Genomic DNA, 27,924 nt, shown 5'->3' with positions numbered 1-27,924 from the left:
AATGGGCAGATTGTGCCCAATGCAAGGGAACGTATTAGTGTTCAGACAAAAGCTAGGATCTATCTCATATAGGATGATTATTGACAGACACACACAAGTCGAAATTCATTTTTAATTCAATATTTATACAAAATGAAACAGCACTGATACAAAATTTTATTGGAAAGATACATTAAAAAAATGCAGCGAAAGTGTCTCACAAAACTGTAAGGAGCATTTCATAGACTAAACTAGGTCTAGGTACAGCATAAGCAAGACCTCCGTCCACATGCCAGAGGAGAAATATAAAACACATACAAGATTCCCTTTTAATTCGTGTTATCAGAAATTCTGCTGTGACTCCCAAATATAAAAAGGAAATCAGTTCCTTACACAGCAGAACAGACATTATAGCAAGATTTACTTTCAAATAAATCACAGCAGTTGTTCTGGAAGTACTTGAAGTCCAGATACATGGTCTGTGACCCATATGTTATAAATAATCCTCAAATAAATCCCTAAATGCTCGTTTTGTATTTGTAATTAATAATTAGTGGTTTGTGCTTCTACTGATAAATAGTGCAAATCCTGTTTGATTGGTTTCCTCAATTTGATTCAAAGTCTAGGAATTTACAGCATCACACATGTAAAACATCTGTAGTTTTTTTTTCTTTTGGAAGATCTTTGAAGATGAGGCACATTCTTTTAGAAAACTACAAAGCCGTACTTAACACAAATCCACAGGACACGCTTTTGAAGACGCCGCAGCACAACATGGGTTTGTTTGTTTGCAGGAACAAGTAAGACAAAAAGGCATAAAACGAAAAAATATCTTTCAAGAAAAGTTTTCAAAAACAAAATTACATATTCAAAATTCTCTAAAAAATTAACTATATCAAGTTTAAGGAGCAAAAAAAGAGGCACATAACATTTATTCAGGAGGAGATTTCAAATTATCTTTCCAGGAAGAACAATAAGACATTCACGATCAGTTCACCACAGGAAGAGCTTCCTTCGGTTGAATGTTTGGCAATATCATGACCTTTCTAACAAAACTTTCAGTGTTGCGACTAGTCCATTAAAAAACTTAATTTCTACCATAAAAAAAGAATATTTACATAAATATAGTGTTTGTGTACTAGCATGCATTCTATGTCATTGAACTATCCATCTATAAAAGAGTAGACCTAATGCATGCAATTACGTGAACATTGGTAGCTGTATGGGTGGGATACACCTGTGCATCTGCAACACTCGGGCTAAAATGTCAATAAAGCTGGAAGACACAGCCATCACCCAAAACAAACTACATCATCTAACACCTTTAAACCCAATGATAACCCACAGATTCTGGTCCAACATACCACAGCTGAAATACTTGGGATATGTTACATTTTGCTGGCAATGAACATTTACTGGCTGTAATCTATCAAATATTATAACCCAACAGGTACACATCCACTAGTATCAGGTGTGGCTGTAGTGGTTTCATGGATGGATGAATACATCATTTTGCGAGGTCAGACGTGTCAACAGCTGCTGTCCTTTGGGTCCTTGCTCTCCTCAGACACCTGGTGCACCATCTGGTGGGCGGAGTCTTGGATTCCACTGGTGTGTGATAGATTTAAAGCTGGATGCTGCAGCTGCTGTCCAATGGGAAGTGGCCTGTTCTCAGACAGTTCGCTCCTTGGAGTCATCCTAAACCAGCCAGGACACGTTACAGATCAATAGTAGTTATTGCTTGTAATAATATAGTTGCTCACTGTGGCTTAATGCCTGTTACTGTATGGAAGAATTGCTTTGACATTAACAATGCAGGATAGATGAACTTTGAGACCCTTGGACATGGCCAAGTACCTGACATTAGCCATGAAGTTACATTTTAATAACAGAAGCCTAAATAAATGGACAAGTATATGTCTTTCTGCTTTTCTGAAACATTAAGGTACAGAAAAGATACAATTCTTACCTCCCATCTGCAACTCTGTGCATGCTCTCTGAGCGGCTGCTAACCTTACTGGAGCTCCCCCCTTTGCTACGTCTCTCTCCCACCTCCCTCTCCCTCTCCCCCCTCCTGGAGCTTCGGCTGGAAGTGCCTCTGTCCAGGTGCTCCCTGGCTGACATTTCAGACAGGGAGCCTTGCATGTGGTGCTCATGGTTGCCCAGCGCAGAGGTGCCTTGATTGACTGTGGTGGAGGCATTGGAGGGTGCCAGGCCCGTGCTCGTGCCCATGGACTTGGAGATAACCTTGAGCTTGTGGGAGCTCGGCTTGTAGTGCTTCTTCTTGTGCTGGACGCGACTGTTGTGCTTAAGGAAGAACTCGCAGGACTCTTGAAGCACCCGGCGGCTCTCACTGATGGGACTGTGGGTCACAAGAAATGACAGCAAAGGCACAACAGATGAGCCTGATTACTCTGACTGTATGGCAATGTATGTTTACAGTTTTAGTAAGAGATGTGGTCTTACTCTCTTTTGCGGGTCCTGTTGAAGAAATAGGCCCATTCAGAGCAGGTCTTTTTACTGCTAACCCAGAACACTGCAGATATTCCAACAATGAGTGTCATCAAGTATTTTACCAGAAACAGGGAGAGGTCAGGACGGTCGTGCTCCGTAGTCTAAAAGACGAAACAAACAGAACCTTTGTGATTTTGAGCAAGTGTGTTAATTAACACATCCAATTTTTGGCTCAAAATAAATCAAAAAATTGAAACTAAAGCATCAGGTATTGCTAGTTTTCAGTGTATTGCAGCACTCAATAGCTCATGTATCATCCACTACGTTTTTGCAGTACTGTCAAAATCAAAATATGTACCAAAATGCAATCATAGTGTGGATTTCCATATAGTTTTATGTTGAACTGGCTGTCTATTATCTTTGTTTTTCCCTATTCATCTTTGTCTTAAAGCTGTTCATTTTGTTTATAGAAAGTAATGTAATTGTTCAGTTTTGTAATATTTTGACCCTATTAGTTGCTTGTCTCTGAAAAAGGTAAATCATATTAGAAATCATATGCTGCTACTACTGGCCACGTGCTCTAGTCTAGTCAGCCGTAAAAAGCCATAGACTTTCAATAAATTCTTTCCGCCAAGTCAGTGATCTGATTATGTGGAGCTTACAAGAAAACAGCATGCAGTTTGCTGAGTGAGTCACAGCTACCTTGTATGAGCAGGGGATGCTGTACTCCTGACAGCGGTCGTTGATCCAGGTGTTCTCCCAGGTGCTTCGGTAACTCTGTTCGTAGGTGTAGCAGGCTAACAGGGTGACCAGTGGGACCAAGTAGAGGCAGCTGAACACACCGATGCGGATCATGAACTTCTTCAGCTTCTCTTGGTTGCGCTCATCGTGCTGAATGACCTGCCGGACGTGGTTGAGAGAAACGATACCTGCCAGAATGAGACAAAGGCCGACTATGACGCCGACACACAGTGGAGCAATAACAAAGTAGCGCAATGCGTCCAGGTCGTAGAGCCCCACAAAGCAGACTCCACTGATGTTGTCCCCTTCAACCTTGTTCAGAGCCAGCAGCATGACAGTTAGTGCACCGGGGATACCCCAGGCAGCAGAGTGGAACCACACCTACCGACACAAGGGACAAAGAACAATACTGTCAACAGTATGTATGATAGTCAAGGATGCTAATTGCTTGCATCTGTCCATTTCAAATGTTTGTTCTACATTTAATTATACATCATTGTATTCTCTTGCTATTTGCAACTGAAATGAATTTCAGTTCTTAAGAACCTTACCGCTTTCTTCTCAATAGCCTCACAGCTCCACTTGGGTCCAGCTGCCAGGAACCATGTGATGGTGAGTATGACCCACCAGACAATACCAGCGATGGAGAAGAAGTAGAGAAGCATAAAAAGTAGAGTGCAGCCTTTGCTCTGAGAGCCCAGCACCACTGTGTCCACACTGGCAGGGTGGGTTGCTTTGATGCAGGCTGCATTGTTCCCCAACAGGAAACCTATAAAGTATATGAGCGAGACAAAGCTGTAGCAGACGGCGTAGAAGATTATGGGGCGCTCTGGGTAGCGGAAACGCTTGACATCAATCAGGAAAGTGAGGAAGGTGAAGAGCGTAGCACACACGCAGATGATGGAACACACGCCAATGAAACTCTTGGCAAATTCAATGTCATGGGGTTTGAAGTACATGTTGGAGCAAGGAGGAGCACAGTCTTGGGCCCCCAGGAATGATGAGCCATGACCAGGCTTGGTTTTTAGCTGCAGCGGGCACCAGAAACCAAGGTCTCTCTTAGCTGCTGTGGAGATCACTGGAGTGGTCGGAGGAATCATAGAATCGTAAGATAAGCCACATGGCTCCAGCCTAGAGGATAAAGACAAGAAAAGTACAATGGCTGTACCATAAAGCAAATTAAACATCACCAGGCTTCCTCTGTGTGGGCCGCATATCATGATGATGGTTATCAACTTTCTTTCTTAACCTATGTTTTCTGTTTCAGACAGGTTCAGGTAAACAGGGGCGTATAACATGTCATGTGACTCTTCTTCTGCACAAAATGGACCAATGTTATGCCCCCTACTTCAGCTAACAGGACATTATAACACACAGGAAAAAAAATTGACGACAGTAATTGATGACAAGCACTACTACTACAATGCAAGAAAGGAATGTTTATAGAAATCTGTTATTCATGTGTTAATGTATTTATTTGACCAATCAGTGCAGCCGCCTATTTCTAACCTGACAGCTGCATATTGAAGCTGGTTAACTTCAAACTTCATACTACTGAACATGAAATTGTACTGAGGTGCATTTAGGTCTGTCCCATAATGCTGGATAGGATACCACTTTAGCTTTAGGTCAAATCAGATGCAAATTAAAGTTACTGATTGTATATCCTCTGCAATAAATACCAAAAGACTAATCACTTTTCTAATCTGTGGTCTAGTAGCTGCAGTACCAGCGGGGTAAATGAACTTGACAGCAAGTCAGAACCAAGTTAAAAAAAAAAAAAAAAAAAACAATATGCATTATTACGTCACCAACTGAATGCATGTAGGTTGCTGCGGTAACGCCACACATACAGTGCGTGACACTGTAACTGCACTGCTTTGTTGGATTATCAAAGTACAGTTCAACAGGTTTGCAGAAATGTTTTCCATCAGCTGAGAATCTCTACTGCTCACTGAGAACTGTCAGGAAATGAATTAGTGAAAGTGAGGCTTTTCTTACAGCTGATTTAAACCTGAAACTCTGAGCAAGTTAGCTCCACAGAATAAGTTACCATGGTGATCCAGCCAGATTAAAAGAGAGGCACCTTTTTGACACTAAAAAGTCTGACTTTAATCTCGCTACATATTATAGCCATCAGACGTTATGGATAATGATCTTCTGGATTGTTTGCTGATCTTCTCTTACTTGTCACACTGCAGCTCAGGAGGCCAGGTGATGCCAAAGACGCGAATATTTTCCTCGCAGTCGGACAGAACGGCCTCACACTCCTCTCTGCATGGACGAAACACGTTGTTCTCTTCGGTGCATACTGGGAAAAAGGCTTGGCAAAGGAAGTGGTGGACGTCTGGAGAGCAGCGCAGGTTTGTCAGGGGCATGAATGGCTGGAATTGGAGAGACAGTAAAAAGTCATTAGATTCAAAATGAATTTGCCACTACGAGACCCATGGTTGCAATCTCTGCTTGAGTAAAGTTACCTGAAAATACATGAACTTGTTAGGGTGCTATTTATTAACGCCACATCCACAAAATTCAGATACAGGATTATTACCTGCATAGTGTTCAAAAACTTCTGAAGGATTCATATCCATGTTTGTGACATCAAAACCAACATTACTGCTTGATTTATTTATATAGTACTCCCAAAACAAAATGTTGCAGCAGGCTACATCTCAGAGTCAAGAAAATGATATGAATTGAGAATAAAAAATATTATATATAAAGGACAGTTGGCATTTTCGCTTATCAAATGATCAGGAATTAAAATGCATATGTTTCTGTCAACAAGGTAACATAGTCATTATCTTTGCTGTACACAGACAGATCACACCGACTGTAGTGCATGGTTAACCCCACAGGCCCATTCTGATCTAAAAAAAAAAAAAAAAACCCTGTAAATTCCATTTTTGACTGTTTTCCAGCTGTGGATTATCTTTGAAGATGTTTGAAAGAAATGTTACTGATGTACAGATATTTACAGTCTGCCTGAGGAGATTAATCCAGTATTTCCAAAGAATGCACTGTTCCATGCTGCTCTTCGTCTTCTCCACTGAGTTTGCGGCCATCACTCTTTGTGGATTTGTTGGTATTAAACATGAACTTTGCAACCCACAGCTGGAAGACAGGTACACAAGCGGTTTGTTTTTTCCCTTCTTATTTGCATGTGAAATCTATGTAGCCAAATATGTCGGTGTGTGCACTGCTGAGGTCAGAAATGGAGCTGCTGGTTTGCAAAATGATTAACAAGGTAACAAAGTCAGTAAAAAACATGACACAAAATCAGATTAATCTTTAGACATATCTCACGCCTTTGCTTTTCTGACAGCACATGGACAACTTTTTATTTTTCTAAAAAATATTTGCATAGAACAAATCGGGTGCCGGGTTACAAGTCAACTTTGCTTTATTTAAAAGGTCACGTCAAAAAGCTGGAGAAACACGGCTCTATGCCGAGTCCTAGCTTCATTTTGTTAAACTGCAGTGCCCTAAAGCATGACACAAAGCTGCCCATTCACTAGTAGGAAACCATATTCCTCTGTTTCACGCTGGTCATGAGCTTAAAGACTGAAAGGGGAGGTGGCAGTATAGGTTGCAGGAAATGAGTGCATGGACATTTGGAAACCCACAGCGACAGGCCAAGAATGCACAGGGCTGTTCATAGGTGGGTTGCTGAGGAGCCCGAGTATTTGGGAATTTATCAGCAGCTTTAAACTGAAGAAATCTTCACTTGAGTTGACTGAATCCAGATACTGCCAATGTTATTTTTTGTGTATTCAACCTTAAATAATAGTAGACATTTCAGAGAACATATTATAAACATATGGAATGCAAACTGTCACCAATTCTCCCTGTATGAGCCCATCAACAGCTACAGACACACAATAGGTGGATGTTTTAGAGTATGGTACTCTTGGTTTCAACTTCAAAAACTATCATCTAGCTTCCAAATTAGAAAGACCTTGTCTGTCTTAACTGCTCATATTTGTAGAAAAACACAAGCATACACTAGAGCACAGTCAGCTATTCAACGATTCCTCTCCTCTTCTTCCTCCTGAAATCCAGTCTGGCAATAGGCCCACATCTCTGGGACCTGCCCCCTCTGACAGTGAGCGTCCTTGTTTCTCTCCTGTGGAGGTCTTGGACTCCGAGCTCCTTGTGGCTCAACAATCTGACCTTTTTTGGCTTTACAGCAGTTACTGTAAAAACTGCCCTCATTTCAGAAACCTTCAACCAGGATCAGTTGTACAAGTCGACCCGATTTGCTATTAAGGCAAATCCTTTGCAGAGAATTTCATAGCAAAGAACTTCAAGGATTAAATGATTTGAAAAATGACTAGGCTCTCAATTTTCAAAGTTTAGCTCAAACTTTTAAGACCCTCAAGTGTTCCGTGTCCGTTACAGTCCGTCAATTAGTCTTTCCATTTTCTGTGTATTCTCACACTTCAAACTTTTCTGTTTCAAAAGCTGGCAAACACTGTTGGAATCTGGGACCAAGGGCGGAAAAAGGTTAGCCCTCCTCCGGAAAATCCTACCGATAGGCTGGCCTGAGCCCAGAATAAAGCAGAAGTCTGCGTGATTCCAGCGGGCAGGGCTTTGTGATAAATCTCTGCACACTTTCAAAGAGCGCTATGCTCAGTATGTAATATTGAATGTAGCCCCGAGAGAGTAAGATTGTCACCTGGGAGACAGGACAGCAGAGGTAAGACCGTGTACGGGGGGGCATAAGTGAGTGATTAACTGAGAGAGAATACTCATTGTGGTATGCGCAGTAGGCTTTGTGTGTGACTGGGTGTGTCCCTCCCCTTCCTCCAGATATCAAAGGCCTCTCACAACAAAGTCGATGAAGTTGCCCGTGGCCAAGGTTGCTGTGAAATCAGAAGCCTATACCTTTGCCAAATGCCACACAAAAGACTCCTTCAAAAGATCACTGTTCATGCTCAAGATGCTGACACCGAATGTGAGTAACCCAAACCCTGGCCCTCAGGAATGCCTGGACACTGGACGCCTCTACTAGACAAACGGAGTGCACTGCTGAGGAGGGACACAAGACAACCCCTGGTCTAACGGCACATTAGACAAAGTGTTGTAGCCATCGTAAAAGATGAGTATGACAACATAAAGAACAACAAAAAAAAAATCCCTTCCATCACCCAATAATTTACATTGATCAGCTGCATCTGACGTGATTTTTAAGGAGGGAAATGACTATTAGTCAGAGCAGAAAGCTGAAATCAAACTGAGATTTGAATCCTTCTAGGTTTTGTGTAATGGGATATAAACTATGATGATACTGCAGCTGTTGTGCATCTCATTGTTTCAAAAAAGACAAAATTGTTAGATGTGGCCTAACAATGTTCAAATTCCCACTGCATCTAAGAGCACACATTTCCCAGAGCAGCAGCTGAGAGTCATTTGAGAGTCATTGATGCTCAGAGACAGGCTGCCAACTTTTGTGGTGTATTTCTGACTGGAGCGTGTCATTGCTCCTTTATCCCTACATGTAATACAATAAAATAAAAAGGAACATATAACTTCTCTTTGGGCTTTGAACATTGACATATTAGCATTCAGTTATTAATGTTTTCCTTTTTTTTTTTTTTTTTTTTTTACAGCGATTACAGCCATTTTACTCTACCAGCACACAAATATCTGTTGCATTTAACCTATAAATGTTAAGACACTGCATTTTTCTTTTTGCATCATGATGATCTAATTAAACACTGAATATCTGAGGGCAATGTTAATATTGAAATCTGAAAGTTCATCAAGTCTGGTAATATATTGACCAATGACATTTTCTGACACAGACGCATAACAAACACTGCTGATAAAAATTTGCTTATTAAAAAAAATCTATTTTTTAAATTCTTCTTATCAGTATGTCCATATAGTGTTGTTACAGAATAAAAGACACATCATAAGCAAAATAATGTGTCATGGTCATGTCTGAGCATTTCCACCGTTAACCTTCATTATGCTTCAAAAACACTGCTTCAGACTTTAGGAGTTTCAACAAACCTAAGGAAACACTCCTGTCAACTTGTATGGAGCTTTCAGTATTATTCTTCTTTAGATTCAGTTTTCGAACACATATGGATAAATGACTCCAATATTATAAACTGAGTAAATGAATAAAGGTTTCTTGAATAAAATTAGGAGCTCTCAGATCTGAACCTTACATGTCTCTGTAGACTAATTTCAGTCATTCAGGTGGAAGTCAGAACATCACACACATGATGGGCCAACAAAAACAAAAACACTTCACATGAATACACGATACTAGCAGAAGAACAAATATAGCCTATGTCCCAGTGAAGGTTATGCTGGTGCAACAAACACAGTTCGTGGACTTCCCTTGCATCACACTTTTAAACTGTGAACAGGACACTCTGTGGTGAATGTTTCTGAAGGAACAGATGTTTTTTGGAGTGAGTGCGGAAGAAGAAGACAACCCAAAATGACTGAGAACTTGTGAGAAGATCAACAACAAACTGCAAAAGTAATGACTGCAAAATTATCCAATTATCCCGAGCAGTGAACTGGCTTGTTAGCTCTGAGTAGAGAATTAGATTTCATCTCCAGTGGTCTGGTCAGAGCCACTGATTTTACACACTTACTGTGTGTTCAAAGCTGTTACATGATGATTGCTAATATTTGTCACGCTCTGTGCTTGGAATGCATTTAGAGTTTCAGTTTGGGACACTGTGACAGGAACAATATCAGACTATTAATGACCCTGAGAGGCCAAAAACACTGACTAAATCCTGTTTGAACACATTTGTCCAGAGTGAAGTTCTGTCTATTTACACTGCTGTCATCTGTAATATGATTTTTTAAAATAAAAGTAACATATCTGGCATTTTGAGAAAAGAGCAGGATTTCCAAATATCAAAACTAGAATGAGCACACCAGTGCTGTTACCTTCTGCTGCAGGCCAACAGCATGCCAATGCTGTTGCTTTTGTAATGACAATAATACAACAAATGTGTGAAGAGACCTGCTGCTTTTAACACCGTCCGTTAAACTGATGTGTGGCCTTACATGGATCATTTCTCTCTTTTCATCGACCGACTTTATGTGGTCTCTCTTAGAAGCATCATCATTGCTACTCTCTGAAGTTTCCCATTAGAATGTGTCATGTTAGTGGACCAAAGCTCAGAGATTCCTGTCAAAGGTGGAGTGCTGTTTTTAAAAAATGTATGCAATGCACAGATGTGTGACACTGTGACACACCTCCTTTTATTGCATAACTTTCATTATCTAGACGAATAAGTGTGACACTGCCACCACTGAGCAGTAACTTTATGGATGTATCACTAGTGAAAATGCTCATATGAAAGCTCTGACAACATTCTGGAAACTGGTTTTCTGCCCCCCTGTTGCCAGCACATCCTCAATTGTTAATAAATCCATCTATATTGCAAATATTTTTTATTTCCCACAAGTCAACTTTAACTACCGACATCATGATTCACCACTACTTTGTATCACAGACTGTTGCCATAAATAAAAATGTTCTTTCCTAATTTGCTTTCCCCATTAAAGGAACTTTAATGTGTATTTGCACTAGGAATGGTTTTATTGTGGCAATCCTGTCTAGTTTTTAAAAAGCGTCCATTGTAGCTGAGAATTCAGAATAAGTGTACAAATTTATCGTAGTAACCATGTGAACAGCAATACAATGTTAACAGTTTATTGACTAGATGGTGCTCCATAACAATCAGGACAGGATTTCTGGACAAATTAGTTGGTAAATATTGTGTGCCTGTTGATATCCATTAACAACATGATAATTATGGTTCCATCAATACACGCTTCAATAACGGCTGCCAGACATGGACAATTCTCGACCCAAGCCGATTACAGCCCTAACAATATCACTAATAATGGAATTACTTACAGATGATATTCATTATCTTAAAATGTGACTTCAGGATTTTTTTCACAAGCATGGGAATCTTTTTTTGTTATTTCTATCCAATCTCACACCCCATGGAAACCCAGGCTATGACAATCTTTAAGTCAGGTGAGCAGCTGGTAAGCACTGTAACTTAATTTTTAGTACAGATATAACGTGTATTCATGCAATACACATTTTCCCCAAATTCAGCCTCAGGCATTTATTTTTTTTAAACCTTATTAACTCCATTGCAACATATATTATAACTTGGGTTTCAACTGTTTTTGGCATTTAGTCAAATAGTGTTCACACCCAAAGCATTGAGGCTGTACTGACTGTCTCACCCAATGTCACAAAAAAATAGTAAGAATAAATCTGTAAAAAAAATTAGGCCCTGAAATTAAGGAGCAATTGCAAAAATAAAAAGTGAACAATAAACAAAATATGCATTCAAGCTTAAATGCGAGTGCATATTTTATAGAAAAAAAAATAAATACAGGCATCTTGACTTGATTGTCATGTTATTAAATTTGTGATGTAGGACTCACCTCCATATTACTGGCTGCAATATCCTGATCATAGTGCTCCATCATGTTGGGAAAGAAGGTCATGTTGTAGGGCATCCCCAAACACCGATGCACTCTGATAGGCTCACAGGTAAACAGACTGTGGGAACTGCAACTTCTCACCCATATCAGAGCCAGGCACACCCACAGTGGTCCTGGCATCAACATGGCAACGGCTGGCTGGGAGTGAGTCTATGTTTTTTAGGGTAAAGTAGAACAGGTTTCTTTTTGGCTCCGTGTGAGGATATCTTGGCCCGTGAGCTGAATTCTCCTGGCTCACACTGTCATCCACATATCAGTTCTCCTGGGGACATCGCAGCGGAGCCGGTGGGCGTAGGAGCAGGTAAAACCTCCTCTTCATTGGTCAGCTGAGCCTCTGGGTCTCAGATAGGAATCCCACATCCCTGGAATTAACGTAATTACAGTTAATTGGGTTTATATTTCCTGCCACACAAAGAATTGTCTGTTTTAGATCACAACCCATTTTTCAACAAAATTTGTCTTGGGAAGGAAAACAAAACGGGACATCCCTTGTAGCTGGTTATTGCTATTTTTACTATAGAATTACAACCTGCCATGCATTGTTCCATCACCTAAACAAAGAAATGAAACTACTACTCTTTATTTCAATGCAGCCCTACAAATCCCTTGAGGTCCTCAGGCTAAAAGTTTGAGAGCACTGTTTAAAGACACATCAGTCATATGGAATTAAGAGAGCAAAATCCAGTCAATCCCTGAGAGGGCTTTGAGTGCATGAATTTACACAAGGGGGGGAATGCTAAAGATCCACGCTGATTCAGTAGAATGAGTCTCAGCTTGTTGATGCACATTAAATTTCACATTGAAGTGTCAAGGATCCACACGTGCACTTGCATTATGAGGAAATATGATTCTAGGACGCCTGACAGAAAGTAATACTTTCTAGATAGATAGATAGATACTTTATTTATCCCTTTGGGTAAATTCAAGGCATCCTGTAGCTCACACATGACATGATCAAGAAAGTAAGGAAACCAACGCACAAAAGAAAGTGCAATTAAAGGGCAAATCATGCTGGTCGAAGAAATAAGGGGCCAAAATTGCTGGCATTTGCAATAAAGGTGCAAAATTGTTGGTATTGGCAATAAAAGTGCAATACTGCTGGTATTTAAATTAAAGAAACAGTATTAAAATGTCTTAACACACTGTAAAAATAGAACTAATAATAAGCATACATGAGATCAGTAGGTTTACTGATGGTGATTTCACAGTGGGCAGTAGAATATATTGATATATATTTACATATTTGATTTAACTTCTGCAAATACTATACACGAGGTAGTATTTAAAGTTGATTATATATTGATGTTATCTTTAAATAGTAAAAAGATATGTGGTTTATATATGTGGCTGAATTCCTGATAATTACCATAAGTTGGTTTTGTCACTGGTGGTGAGAGTTTATTATTACTACATCACTGTTTATATGTACAGTCTCCATAGTGCAGCCTGTGGTATGTTTCTACTATTGCACTGGTAAAGAGCAATTTGAGTTGCTTACTAACATAAACCTTTAAGTCGCACAATAGCAGTTAAAAAGACAACAAAAGTTAGTCAAATAAACAACGCCGCCACTTCGACATAACAAGCTCAAATGTACATGTGAGTAAAAACAAAAGTAATAAGCTGCTACTAAACCTTTGTTACTTCGCTTATCTTACAGCTAAGTACTTTAAAGAATATGTTCGTCCACCGCCTAAAAGAAAAGCCGCTTTCCCGTAAATTAGACGCCAACTGTCGGGAGAGAGTTCAGTCAAAATCCCTGCTGCCGGGGCAAAGGGGCCCGAAACAACTTGGGTAAAAGAAAGTAGAAGCAAAGTAAGAGGGTAGAAATACGAAATGTAAACTCTTACCTCCAAATGCCCAGAAGTTTGTGTAAAAGTAGACTACATGGATACTCGTCGTAGTAGCTCGCTACGGAATTCGGTGGCGTGTTTCCTACGACAGACTCCACTAACGTCCCGTCTTTTCTTGTCCGGCTGCTCTGAACTGACGATGCTTTCAGGTGCAGCTGGAAATTTGACTATTTGTAGTTATAGATTGTCAGCATAAGGATGGTTAACAACTGATGGCCTGTTGGTAAAACAAACTAAAACGATACACGACAACAGGGTTGTACCAGAAATGCTAGAAAATGCATTTGGTTGTACTTTTTGGACGATCGTTCTATTCACTAAACTATTACCGCAAAAGCACTGGAATTTGCAAACACCGAATCGACGAGGAGCACCTGAACGCAGCAGTTGTGCAGCTGGCAGTTCAAGGATGAAACAATTGTGCATATAAATCTGGTGACATTGGACTGTTTTCAGGGTTTATTTAAAAAATATATTAATTTGAACATAATTTACTATTTAATTTTATCTTTACACACTATGGTGAGTGAGGATGCTGTTGTAGTTTCCATAAATACCACTAGATGGAAGTCACAGATGTGTTAACTCAGTATTGAAAGGATTAAAGAGAGCTACAATAGCCACATAGCAAAAGAAAATATGGCCACATGATGAAATCTATGGGAAAATATAGCTACTAATTCTATAGATGCTTCCAGGCGTATATAAATTAATGTTGGCATAGATATTAGACATAAAAATAACAGTAAAATGACTGCTGTGTGCAACAGTAATGGTGCAAATCATCACGAGATGTGTTTTCTTGATTAATCTGTCATTAGCGCAGCAGGATGGAGTTAAATCAAGGCTGTACTTCCCCTGGAAATCCTAGTAGGACCCCTGGTGTCCCTCCAGGCGCCTGTTCTACTGTATGTAGTACACATACAGGCATTGATACACTTTGCCATGTCACAATTATCCACCTGGAGGCGCTCTCCGCCGACCGTGTCTATATTCATGTGACCGCGGTGGAGAGGCGGGGTTTTAATGTAACAGTTTAGGTGCTACAGAGTGTCCAATAAAGTGTCGCTGATAACTGAGCGCATCTGCTGGCTGCTGCTCTCTGCCTCCGTTTGATGCTACAGAGACCAACCTCGGACGTCAAATGACATTTGTACCAGCGGCGCCGCCAGAGGGGACGGGACCGATTAACAACACATTCATATGAGGTGCGTAAGCTTGTGGCACATTAAGATACAAGGGAGCTGAATACTGTCAGCTCCTCAGTGGGTTTTGGTGTGGATTTTATTTGGGGTTACGCGCTGTGCTGGACGCAACAGGATGACTCCGCTCGTCCGAGGTTGTTCTCTTCTCCGTACCCGTAGTTTGTGGACCGAGGCGCTGGCCTGTTGCTAGGAGACCTTTTGACAGCTGGGAGCATTAGGAAAGTGACAGTTAATGTACTAATGGTGTCTGTCGATCTGGCAACCCAAACCTTCCTCCTTCTCTCTCCCTCTCAGTCCAGTTCTCCTGCGCGCTGTTTGCTGCGTAAAATCCTATTTGTGTCTTGTGCGTAAAAAGGCAACATTAACACCGTGGTGTTTTTTCAGTCAGGAGATTACAGGGGTTTGCAGGGAACAATGGCCTACTTGTGATGATCAGATTCTAAATATAGCCATCTATTTTTTTTTAATCTTTTTTTTCTGAGGCTCAACTCTTAATTAGATAAAAAATAATCGTAAGGTGTGATGTGAAACTTAATAATCTGATATATATATATTGAGGACATTTATTTCAAACAATGACCACTAAAGACTGGTTCTCATAGGGTTCTCTAGTTTGCTTTATTTACCTCCTTGAGACCACCATGTTGACAGAAGTGCAGCATGTGTTGGTCCGTTCGGAGCCGGACTCTGTGTCACAGGAGAAGCTCCTTCTCTCCCTCATCAGTCAGTAGCAGGTGCCTGTGTCCATGCATCTGAAGGTCACTCATGAACAGATCGATCACTAGATCTCACTGGGGACTACACTCAAGAGCAGCCAGTAGTACACACAGCCCTGCCCACATTTAAGGTGAACCACATACACAGTGTACAGGCTTCCTTCTGTGAAATCAGCATTTAGGAGTAATGCACAGTGAGTGAGTTGTTTTCCAATCAGAGAGCAGCTTAGATTTCCAACTTCTTCCTTGCTGAGCTCTTGTGCTGCTGAATATTATGTGTGGAATATCAAATTTAGGTGTGTGTAGCACATTATGTCAAGGTTGTAGCTACAGCAGAAGGACTTGGTGTAATTTGGACTCGCAGCTTGTTCGGGGAAGTGCTGAGCTTATTTATTCTGTTCTCTGAAGTCTACCTGCCTGTAGCTGTCACAGTGCCTGTGCTTTACATGAAAAAGGCCCTGAAAGAACAGCTAGTGGAATTGTCAAAGTCAACACCAGCGTAGAAATAAAAGGAGAAGTCAGCATTAGGCATGACGTGTGGTAGCATCCCTTCACACGTCGCAGGGGAGGTTGTCACAGTGCGGCTGGGTCGGGCGGATGGACTGAGTAAAGCTGACGTGCCGTTCTGTCCTATCAGGCTGATGTATGAGCCCAGTGAGGAGACTACAGTCCTCAGGAGCCACACAGCGCCTCCCCACCACTTCCACCTCCATCCTCTCTACCTTTGACTAGGGGCATGCCTTCTGAACCCAGCCTCAGGTAGGTGCCTCCGTCAGTCCACACACACATACTGTACATTAACACTCAAGGTTCATGCCATAAACAGAACACAGTCCAATTATAGTGTATACACTGAAAAATACACTGATTTTATCAACTAATATACACAAGGGATGACTAATTTAGGCCTTGGATCGCTATTCTTTTCCAACCTGAGGAGAATCCATACGGGATCAATATGTTGTTCAATACAGACGTTCCCGGAGTGCAGGCTCTGCTAGCTTTCTCCAAACAGGCAGCCCATTCAATCTTTTTACTGTTTGGGAGTAGGCAAGGTTACACAAGGACAATCCATCTAAAAGATAAAGTTGTTGACATTCTAGATTTTATTATTTTATTGCAAATTCCAATAAAAAGATTAACAACAATGTGGTAGACTAAACACTTTAAATGCAGCCTGTCTATGGCTCATTCATTCCTACTAGACATACTTCCTCCATCTTTACAAACAGGCTGCAAATAGGTATTTTAGGTTAACAGCTATTTCAATTGTTGTTGGATGAAAATTGAGCTCTGTTGCACGGTAGAATATTTGCAGATTAATTCAAAACTGGGCAGCCCACTTTTTACTTCAAATGAAAGAAACTCTTTTTAAAACCAGCATGTCCATGACTTTAAAATGCAACAATGTTCACAGTTGAAAGGTGCTTTTATAAGATAGTGGCTTTCTAAAGCAATTTTACACATCAAGGTCAGTTAACTACCCACACAGAGGGAGCACTATTCATGCTTTAAAAACAGGTGTATTGACACTGTGAAATATAACTTCTGATTATGTCATCTTGCTCTGAGCCTGTAAACCATGACTTTTTAACTGTGCTAAAGTCTGCTGGGCTGAAGGTGGAAACTAGCGCCTGACTGATATATGGGTCAGCTGATGTTATCACCCGATACTGGCCAATCACACAAACATAGGCACCGGTGTAAGTTGTCCAATATGTGCTAATAATTAAAAAGCTTCTCTTAATATAGCAAAATACAGAAAAAAAATACTTGGAGTAATTTAGAAGTGGTTTCATAGCATAGTTTGTGCAGGAGAGCAGCTTCTTTGTTGACAATACTGTGCTGTCTGCAGCACATGTAGCAGAGTGTGTGTCACAGCTGAGCAGACGATGGTGTGAGGTCAAGTGGTGTCTTCATGTAAAGTTAGTAATAAGCTTGTGAAATACATTGCTAAAAAGGTAATGAACAACAAGCCCATCATTTTTCCATATTAAATTTATCTCTTACAAATAAAATATTGACCAATATGTCAATATCAAAATTTGATACGTTCTAAATTGGCACCAGAAATCCCTGTATCAGTTCCGGTCTAACTGAAACATGAGGGTCTAACTTAATCAGTGTGGAATCTAGGATCCCATATTTTTTGGATTTGGCTAAGGACATAAAGTCAGAACATCTCATCTTCTGTCGCTTCAGATTTGACCATGGCTGCTGTCAACTTAATGTGAATAGCCCATCCTCTTTAGTTTTACACTGATCTAAGAATATGTACTCATCATCATCATCATCATCATCATCATCATCATCATCCAGCACATCAATGGCTTCCATCCCTCTTCAAATCTCTCAAACCACCTCTCCCTCTCTGGGTTGTTAAATCCTCTAATATCCCGTCTCTGTCATCCAAAAAAGCAATTTTGTGCTTTTCTCTCCTGGCTCTCCCTTTGGCAGAGTCCAGCTACCAAACAAACAGCCTGAGTCATCATTCACGTTACTTCGGGCCCAGCGCGCACACACACACACACACACACACACACACACACACACACACACACACGTCTGCCCACACACACACACACACACACACACACACACACACACACACACACATACACACTCATTATTTCCCCTGTCTTACACCCAATCACCATGAAGGTGACAGAGCAGGCCTCCTGGCAGGCAGCAGCATTTAGAGTGACGGCCAGGACTGGAAGTGGACAGAGATGGATTTGGAGAGACAGGGTGGTGTGCTGCTGATGGATGGGTACAAGCGGAGAGGGACTGAGGATGGGTTAGAAAACAGAGTGTATTTGCTGCTACATGTGGCCCCAGCATACATTCAGTCAGTCAGTCAGTCAGTCAGTCAGTCAGTCAGTCAGCCATACTGCTTTAGACATGTTCAGTGGTCAGAGTATTTCTCTCATCCAACACAGAGAATCGGACTGTGACACACATAGTGACGGTCAGAAAGTGCTCTTTTGTGAGATGTAGGATATAACACAAATGCAATTCATAGCAAAAAAATGTCATTCATGGCAAAACATTTTGTGAGTCATTTGTCTACATTGCATTTCATTACATTTGTGATGCAATGTCAAATCTGTACAACAAAAATGATAAATATTTCTCTTAGTTCTACATGTTGTACAAAAACATTTACATATATAATGCATATTTATGTATGTTGTAATTATCCATCTTGTATGTGAACATAAAAATTACTTAATTAATCGCTGTTCAAGTACACTGCGCTTCACTATCAAGGCCTTTCACTCAAAACCACAAAAAGCAACATTATAGTCCACTGAAAATAAGAGAGACACTGGACCAGCTTGAATGAATACAGTTGGTAACATGCAATTGAACTAATTTTATCTTAATTAGTATAACAAGTGAGATTAATACCCTTGGTTCAAATTAGATGTGCTTAAATCATTTGATTCCTCTCAAATTAACAGTTGGCATTGCTGCAACTTAGTTTTAAGGAAAGTCATCTCCCATTTTCCCTAATTTAAGAATTTACTTGACAAAAATGTGAAATGCCGAACATGATTAGGCTTATGGTTCTTTCCTTTATTTACCCCATAATTCTATGATTACTCTGTAATTGAAGCAGAAAAATTAGAAGAAACCTGAAAGTCATGATGGGGCTACACAGTGGTTAGCACTTTCACCTTGCAGCTAGAAGATCCCCAGTTCGTGTCGCAGACTTCCCAGGATCTTTCTGCAAGGAGTTTGCATGTTCTCCATGTGCATACATGAGTTTTCTCTGGGTATTCCAGCTTCCTCCCACAGTCCAGAAACATGCTGAGGTTAATTGGTGATTCTAAATTGTCTATAGGTGTGAATGTGAGTGTGATTGTTTGTCTCTATGTGTAGCCCTGTGATAGACTGTTACCTGTCCAGGTGTCCCCTGTCTTCACCCTCAGTCAGCTGGGATAGACTCCAGCAACCCTAATGAGGATTAAGCAGTGTATAGATGATGGATGGATGGATGAAAGTCATGATGCCAGACGTACATAGCTAAAGAAACAATCACATTTTCCCACTTTTGCTAAAAATCAGAATACCAGTTTAAATGAACAAAGTGTAATTTTAAGTTGATAGAATCCACAAAACTGCCATTACTCAAGCAGATAGATAAGTGAAATTTATTTGAAACAACAACTGACTTCAGCCACAACTCAAATACACTTTCAACAGTGTGACACTTGATGCAACGTCATTTGATTAAAACCATGGGAATCATGACTGTGAAATGAGAACTCTGACCTGTTGGTGATGCCAGATTAATGATCAGAGAACAGCTAAATCCTAATTAATATTACATACACATATAACAGCATTCATTCTGTGGCAACCACTGCTATTTGTATATTCCATGGTAGTCCAGCAACAATTTCAAGTCTTTTTAATTAAAAAAGAAAAACAGCCTGTGGTGGTGCAAGATGAAAAGTTATTGGATCATCAGAGTCAGTAATAATCATCCTCTGTGGACTTTGACTATCTGGACAGACTTTATAGTTGCTGTTGACATATTTCAGGCTGAGTCAAACTAGCAGATTTACTAACCGACACCCCCCATCCCGATGGCCTGCATTAGGGTGACTAAAACCGTTTCAAAGCAGTTAGACTGTCCAAAAAGGTAAAAGTAACTTTAAATATTTTTTGGACCAAATTTATTGCAATTGAAAGACTTGTCATCAGCTGTCAAATCCCAAGTAATAGAAGAAGTGTTCAGATCCTTTGTTTACATAAATGAAAAAAGTTCTCATATAAAAATCTGACTTTTTTCTCTAATCTTTGAGTTTTGGTGCAATGTTGGATACTTAGAATGATTATTAAAACAAAACTATGAGCGAAATTTAAAGAGAAAAATCCTTATTTGTTGGAGATGTTAACAGTTATTGACATCTAACATGCGACTGCAACGAACCACAACTTTCTGTAATATATCAGAGGATACGACAGTAACCACTAGTTTAATATTTTATGTTATTTTTTAAAAACCTTGATCTGTTGTCTATGATATAAAATCTTTATCCTAAAAGTAACTATGAACCAAAGCTGTTGTACAATTCAGATGTGTAGAAAATGCAATAATTCACTTTAAAATGTTGTGTAATGTTGGATAGAACTGAAAATCTCAAGTAAAGCACAAGTTCCTCCAAACTACAGTACAAAAGTGAATGTACTTTAAGGCACTTACTTTTTTCCATCATTTCGTATTCCTAAGAAGAGATCCATCCATTATCTGCACACCGCTTAATCCTCATTAGGGTCATGGGGAGCTGGAGTCTATCCCAGCTGACTTAGGGTGAAAGCAGGGGACAACAGGACAGGTCACAGTCTATCACAGGACTACACAGACACAAACAATCACACTCATATTCACACCTACGGACAATTTAGAATCACCAAATAACCACGGCAACTTCAGCCAGAGAACTTGGAGAAAACCTACACATGCACAGAGCAAACCCCATGCAGAAAGATCCCAGGAAGGCCGGGATGCAAACCGGGGATCTTCTAGCTGCAAGGCGAAAGTGCTAACCACTGAGACACTGTGCAGCTCATTATTAATTATTATTATTGTTGTTATTAATTCTAGCAGTAGTAGCTGCTTCGTCTTCTCTGGTAAATCCATAAAATCCAGTTAAACGACATATCCTCCGTGTGTGTGTGTCTGCAGCAGTCGGGAGATGCTGACAGGACAGAGGCTCTGCCAGTCAAAGTCCCACCAGGACTTGGTCCTCTCTGCCCTCAACCAGCAGAGGAAGGACGGCCTGCTGTGTGACGTTACCCTGGTCGCAGGAGAGCAGAAGTTCCACGCCCACAAAGCCGTCCTGGCAGCGTGCAGCGATTACTTCAGGGTGAGTCCTTGGCCATAATATAAGCCTTGAAAATGAGCATTTCTAACTGCACAAGGAAATGATGTGGGTGTGTAATTAAACAAAGACCTCCTTCGATTTCTTTGTAGAGTGCTTAGACTGAAAGGATTGCACAGTAATCAAGCTGTTAATTGCCTTCAATAAAAAAAGAATTAATGGAAGGGTTCACAGGGTCCCCAAGTGGTATGAACGGGATTTAACCGGCGCTTACATCCTGCCAAGAGAAAGGTATTGCAGCACAACTTGAGCTTTTTTTTTTTTTTTTATAAAAATGGTCACGTATTCATGCACAGATGGTATCAAATACGAAGCACTCCCAGCTACACTGCTACTGCAGATCATCCTTCACAAGCCCACCTGGATCGAGCCCTAGTGTTTGCTTTCGCTTGGTCTCTTGCCGAGGCTTCAGTCTGATTCTAATTAAGCCACAGAGGCAGCTTTACGTATACTCACACTGTCAGACAGCCAGACAGGAGATTTCCTGAGATGGGCCGCACAGGGAAAAGTGCACCGATGAGATTTGATTTAGGGACACTGAGCAGATTAGAAGGTAGAAATTAATCCCTTTTGAAAATGAGAGGCAGATTAAATATGTCCAAGTTGCCCAGGGATTATTCCTCCAGTGTGTGAGTGTGTGTGGAGATTATTTTTACTTCTCTCTGCAGAGAGTTGAAGGTGGGCGAGTCGCACTCCTCTCCTCCTTTGTCGGTCCTCTTCACTTTTGTTCTCCTTTTTGTTCATCGGCTCTGCTTTTAAAATGCCGCTCTTTCAAGTCCCACCACTGTTGTTCCGACGCTTGGATTATTAGATCAGCCTGCTATAGTAAGCAAGAAAAACAACTCCACTTCCCTGTTCCTCCGCAGTGGCTTAACAACATTATCTTCATTTTGTCGTCTGACTCCACCGCTGGGTTTAATTTAGTTCATTTACTGAAGAGATGAAGCTGCCTCGTGGAGGAAACAGCGACTGTGTTTGTCCTCCCTCTGTGGCTCTTTTTCTCACACTCAGAGACAAACACCCACACACGTTGCAGCGGCTGTAACACATTATCTAGTCCAGTGGACATGAGTGACTGTAATAAAATACCTGACCAAGCGTGAGCTGTTTACCTGGAACTTGTCCCGAATGTGTCACCTGCCTCTTCTTGTCCCATCACATTACTAAGAGGTCTGAACAGCTCTGGGAGATACCAACAAACAGCATCACACACCAACCTCAGCAACACAGCACAGCACACACGGAATCTTTCTTTGATTTTTTTGTATCACGGAGAAATATTGTCTGTAGGCCTCATAGCCAAAGCAGAAGTCATTATTGTCACAAATAAATATTTCACACCCTGTACTACCTAGAACTCTGCTGTTGCTTCAACCTCTCTCTGACTGCAGTGGTATTTTAAAGACAGTATTTACTTTAGACCACATGATTTAAGTGCCGTTGTGAAATGCTTGATTTTGACAATGTGATCTACTGTAAATGGATCCCTGAAGGGAAATTACTGCACGGGGATTGGGTGTGCGATATGCTGTTATTGCGCTCACGTCAGTCTGTAAATGAATGGAAAAATATTCAGTGCGCCGTCTGTAATTGAAATGTTGTGGATTTTCCTTCTGGATATTTACAGGAACAAAAACCTATTCAAGAAATCTTCATGCCAACTTAGGTTTTCTTTGCAGTATTTGAGAAACAACGGGGTGGAGAAACACCTGTAGCACTGATATGAGTTCAACAGATCTATTAGGATGTATTTGTACATCAGCAGACTGGATGTATGGAATCACTCTGGAATACACCTGCTGGCTGCCCTGAGACCTGGATTCTGCTTATTATGTGTGTATAGACACAAACCTGGAATTTTGTGTTGCTATAGCACCGCTTTAATCATCCAGACAGCTTATCCAAAGTTAACTTGTTGATGTAATTCTGTATTTATTCTGGATGACAACTTGCATGTTATTTGAAAGATAACCAGAGGAAATAGTATTTAAGTATGACATTATGTAGATTATGTGTTACTTTAATACAAAAATGTGTACTTGCATCATAACTACTAATTACGTGTAGTAATAGTAGTAAAGTAGTTCAAATTAGATCAGCTGTAAACACATACAGCAGTAGAATGCAACATGCACTACTGTTCAGAAATTTGGAGTCACTTAGGAATTACCTTATTTTTGAAAGAAAATCTTTTTTTTTTCAATGAAGATAACATTAAATGAATGATAAATCCAGTGTAGACATTGTTAATGTGGTAAATGACTATTGTAGCTGGAAACAGCTGATTTTTAATGGAATATCTCCATAGGGGTACAGAGGAACATTTCCAGCAACCATCACTCCTGTGTTCTAATGCTACATTGTGTTAGCTAATGGTGTTGAAAGACTCATTGATGATTAGAAAACCCTTGTACAGTTATGTTAGCACATGGATAAAAGTGTGAGTTGTCATGAAAAACATTGAAATTGCCTGGGTGACCCCAAACTTTTGAATGATAGTGTAAGTATTTATGCAGCTGTAATATTAAGTGTATTTAAGTTTGGGAGGGAAGACCTAGTATGTCTGCCATGAGTACAACTACACTACAAACAATTACATCACACATTCACACAAACCTCTCATAAACTTTGTGCAGTTTGTCCCAGCGTCCCCGTTTCAAAGAAGGATTAGTGATTTTATGAGCCCTTTATTTTGTTCCTAACAAATAAAAATAGAGAAGAAAGTCACATAGCAGGTCTGTACTACTGTTAATTTGTAAAGTCATTTCCAAGAGACCCAAAGGACAGTTTGCTTAATATACACAATACTCACAACATTAAAACTACTGACAGTTGAAGAGAATAGGACTGAGCATCCAGTTACAGTTGTAGTGTTCTGCTGGACATCCATGGGTTCTGGCATTCAGGACTGGATGTTGCTTTTTGCAGACAAAGCAACTCCCACTCCAATGACAGCAACCTATTCCGGCAGCATAATTCGCCCTGTCACATAACAAAAACTGCCCCAGAATGGCTTTAGGAAAGGGGTTGACCTCCAGAAATCCCCAGATCACAATCTGATCTAGCATCCATGTGGTGCACCTGAACAAGCCCAATCCAAGGAGGTCCGTCATGCATCCACAAGACCCAAAACGTTTCACTGCCAACATTCGCTTTCATACAACACTAGGTGGTCAGAGCTTTTTGGTGGTGATCAGTGTTAAAAACAGTACACAAAAATATGAAATTAAAGAAATGAAAACCCCATCAGGCAGAGAGAGAGAGGTGATAGTGCCTTTGTCCTCCATACACCAGCTACCCCGTGACAGTCAACACTCAGCTAGCATCCAATCACAAGCCACGTTTAACTCTGCACAACAACAACAACATAGCAGTGGTTGGGATTCTTGATGACCCTTTCTGCACGATGCAATCTGGTATTCCTCATGTAAACATGCTTCATATTAGGTGAAAGTCATGTCTTCATTTATTCAAAGTGACCCTGTGGAGTTTTTGACCCCTAGTAGCACAATGGAACAAAGTCTTGGGTCCCCTTTCAGATCACATGCACACTTGCAAGTGCATGTGTGCTGCAATCACTGTTCTATTGATTTAGCAGTGGTCACATGGTAAAAAGGTGTGCAAAGGCAGGGAAGAAGAAGACTGAGATAGGAAACACTTAATGTAAACAAGACAACTCTACAGGTCGTACATGTGGCAGGAATATAGGTGAAGCAGGGAATGTCTTCCTTACTGCTTTGTATCATATTATTGTAGCACTTTTAACAATGAATTATTGCCGATGAGTCACTGAGTTAAGGTGGAAGTAATTTTAACTGCTTTATTTACAACCAAGTAGTTCATTCTGTGCACAGATCATAGAGTTTGTTTGTAAGATATGCTAAGATGATATTTCCCTCTCTACCTTTCCTAGTCTGAAACAGTGTGTAGAGTAGAAATATTCAAGCAAAACACCTCACTACTCTTCTTGATTGCAGCACTTTAATAAATATACATATTTACATTCTACAACTGGATTTGGTGTAATTTCTATGACAAATATAGTCTCACTTCAGAGAAAAAACCCCCAATATTTCTCTCAGACATGGAAACAGCCCCACCGAGTACAATCATGGTTCAGTGGGTGCATGAGGAAGTCACGAGTCCTCTCCGGTATGATCACACCAAGCAGAAACACATAAATTTTGTTGACAGGTCAGGCTAACTGCGGCGCTACACCCCCACTGCAGCATCGTGTGAAAGGACTGCAGTAAGCGTGTCTCTGTGGCTCGATGTGTGTCTGCGCTGGATCTATATCCCAACTCAGAGGAGACATCCATCAGCTCCTCCACCAAGGTCAGGAGCGCTGATGCTGGAGGCGAACAGCTCTGCAAACACTCTCAGGGTGCTGTCTCTCCTTCAGTCCACCCGTTCACATACAAACAAACAACAACACAGCTGAGAACATGCAAAGTGTTGACACTCACTGTTGTGTGTGCACTTTTTACTTTCTGTCTCCATCCAGTTTTCTCTCTCTATGCCACTCATGCACACACTGACCACAGCTCAGCCACCATCATGCCTCAGGTTGAGCCACAGGCCCTCCTGTGCTCAGTGGACCGCTAGATTTTTAATTAGCACAGTGGTGAATCAACAAGGCTGAGCTCTGAGGAGAGATGCACAGGCCTTGGTTAAAACTCAACATGGCCTCAAATTGACCCTGTCTCACCCATCCCACTCACAATGCACAGGGGCCATTTGCCAAAGGAGAGGGGTCATGCCTGGTTAAAGAACATGTGTGCAATGAATCAGGCAGAATTAGATGAGATTTGGAAGAATGAACGTTGCTTTCGTGACAGGAAAGGCCTGCGATAACTGGCCAGCCTAGGGGTCTCTGAAGCTTGTAATGTGGTTACACACCAGTCTCTCAGTAGAGACAGAGTGGAGCGACTGTGCTGCACACTGCAACTGTGATTAAAAAGATATTTTCAAATTGCAAGTTGGCTATACCACTATCCTGAGGCAGTGTAACTGTGGGGAAAGAAATTGTCTATAGCAGCTACAATTACTGTTCAAAAGCAATTTACGGATATGCTGTTTGTCCCATTACAGTCAGAGGAAGCATACAAACCTCAGACTGTAAGATGAAACCTTGCTGTGTCTCTAAGATGACAGATAGGAGACGTGATCTCCATAGTGACCACATTTGACCCCTCAGCCTCTGCTGGACGGCCCTGATCAATGGCTCCATCATCCCGTCATGGTGTGACACCGGTCAATAGCTTTGATTAGTGAGCAGCAAGCTGGACTCACGCACAGCAGGGCCAGACTGCAGACGCTGCGTCCGCTGCTTTGATTTCACATGGAGTGTGGTGTTCGCACGTGTGACTGTGTATGTGCCCGACTGCATGAGAGAAAGACAGAGAGGTATAGCAGAAAGTACTGATTGGGCTATTTATTTCTGCTGACCTCAAGGGCCACGGCAGGCAAATCAATATAGAAAGGTTCTAGGATGTTGTGTCTGGCAGGTTTTGATTAATTATGATGCAGTTTTTTTCAGCACACATACATCCCAGTCTGTTAAAACAACCTACAGATATTATATTATGAGCCTGCAGTGTCAACATGAAGGACCGGAGGAGCAAAGCTGAATAGGTTTTCCCATCAATGCCTGTGTGTATATTGTGCATTTTCTACGTCAGTGCCCCGTGGCTTGCTCCCAGTTGGTTGTTTGTTTATTTTTTAACCAAAGATGGAAAATGCCAGATGAAATATCTGTGATGGAGCGTCGCCTCAGCTGACATCCCTGTTTTTGCTGTGTCTTGTCAGGCCATGTTCAGCTTGTGCATGTTGGAGAGCGAAGCAGACGAAGTGACTCTGCAAGGAGTGACCGGCGTCGGACTGAAGCACGCTTTAGATTTCGCCTACACTGGACAGGTGAGCATGAGCCTACATGTCAGTCACACCTGAACACACACAAAAAAGAAGAATGTATGCAGAGACATCAATACTAGACAAAAATAGACAAAATTGTACTTCTTGCAATAATAATTGAGAGATGATAGCTCAAAAGCACCTCAGCTGCAGGAACAAAAAGCTACAATATTTTATTACAGATAAGTGTCACACATGCAGATTTAATATAAAAGTACAGAAACATTTTCAAGTAAATTATTATCTGCTAATGTGGTAAAATGAGCTAAAATGCAGGTGGGAGCTTAGTACTAATGTTAAATGATGTTTTGACCTCTGTTTAGGCTCTGAACCCTTTGACAGGTGACACTAGCTCTGACCTAATGAGCCCTTTCCTCAGCAGATTCTTGGCTGCTTAATCAGCTCTTCTATCTGCACTGCATTGCCTGGCCACATTTGCATCATAGGCAGTTCCACTTGAATACCATGGCCCACTTAGTAACCCAGGTACTAATTAGCAGGCCCCCTGCTATGAGACGCTTTACCATGCATGATTCTTTCTGGGGCACAAAAGAACAACAATGTTCTCACTACAGTATAATACAGAGAACAGCCCTCGGGACCAAGTGGGAAGAACAAAGTCAGCAGAAGCCAAAAGGTACAATTCCTGGAATGGCCACTT

At 40.9% G+C, this 27,924-nt stretch overlaps 2 protein-coding genes across 3 annotated transcripts in view; one reads left to right on the top strand and one right to left on the bottom strand.

Moving 5' to 3' along the window:
* Nucleotides 1–98: 98 nt before the first annotated feature.
* LOC111564830 (frizzled-6) lies at nucleotides 99–13,690 on the bottom strand. The gene is made up of 8 exons (XM_023264655.3): nucleotides 13,533–13,690; nucleotides 11,623–12,044; nucleotides 5,362–5,558; nucleotides 3,726–4,305; nucleotides 3,136–3,555; nucleotides 2,446–2,594; nucleotides 1,949–2,341; nucleotides 99–1,677 (listed from the first exon to the last, which is right to left on the bottom strand). Exons 2-8 carry the CDS (start codon nucleotides 11,806–11,808, stop codon nucleotides 1,509–1,511), a joined length of 2,094 nt encoding a protein of 697 aa, XP_023120423.2. The 5' UTR covers nucleotides 11,809–12,044; nucleotides 13,533–13,690; the 3' UTR covers nucleotides 99–1,508.
* Nucleotides 13,691–14,545: 855 nt separating this feature from the next.
* The window catches only part of klhl32 (kelch-like family member 32), a 34,591-nt gene continuing 21,212 nt past the window's right edge, over nucleotides 14,546–27,924 (top strand). Inside the window, exons 1-4 of one of the 2 annotated variants that reach the window (XM_035945390.2) lie at nucleotides 14,546–14,743; nucleotides 16,094–16,215; nucleotides 21,158–21,335; nucleotides 27,159–27,266. In XM_035945390.2, coding sequence (XP_035801283.1) covers nucleotides 16,193–16,215; nucleotides 21,158–21,335; nucleotides 27,159–27,266 — 309 coding nt within the window. In that variant the 5' untranslated portion in view covers nucleotides 14,546–14,743; nucleotides 16,094–16,192. Of the gene's footprint in view, nucleotides 14,744–16,093; nucleotides 16,216–21,154; nucleotides 21,336–27,158; nucleotides 27,267–27,924 lie in introns of both variants that reach the window. The other variant, XM_023264667.3, reaches the window with a different exon arrangement.

This window comes from Amphiprion ocellaris, chromosome 9 (assembly GCF_022539595.1).
Source record: "Amphiprion ocellaris isolate individual 3 ecotype Okinawa chromosome 9, ASM2253959v1, whole genome shotgun sequence".
NCBI classification, from domain to species: Eukaryota; Metazoa; Chordata; class Actinopteri; family Pomacentridae; genus Amphiprion; species Amphiprion ocellaris.
This window is presented reverse-complemented; position numbering and strand designations above follow the sequence as displayed.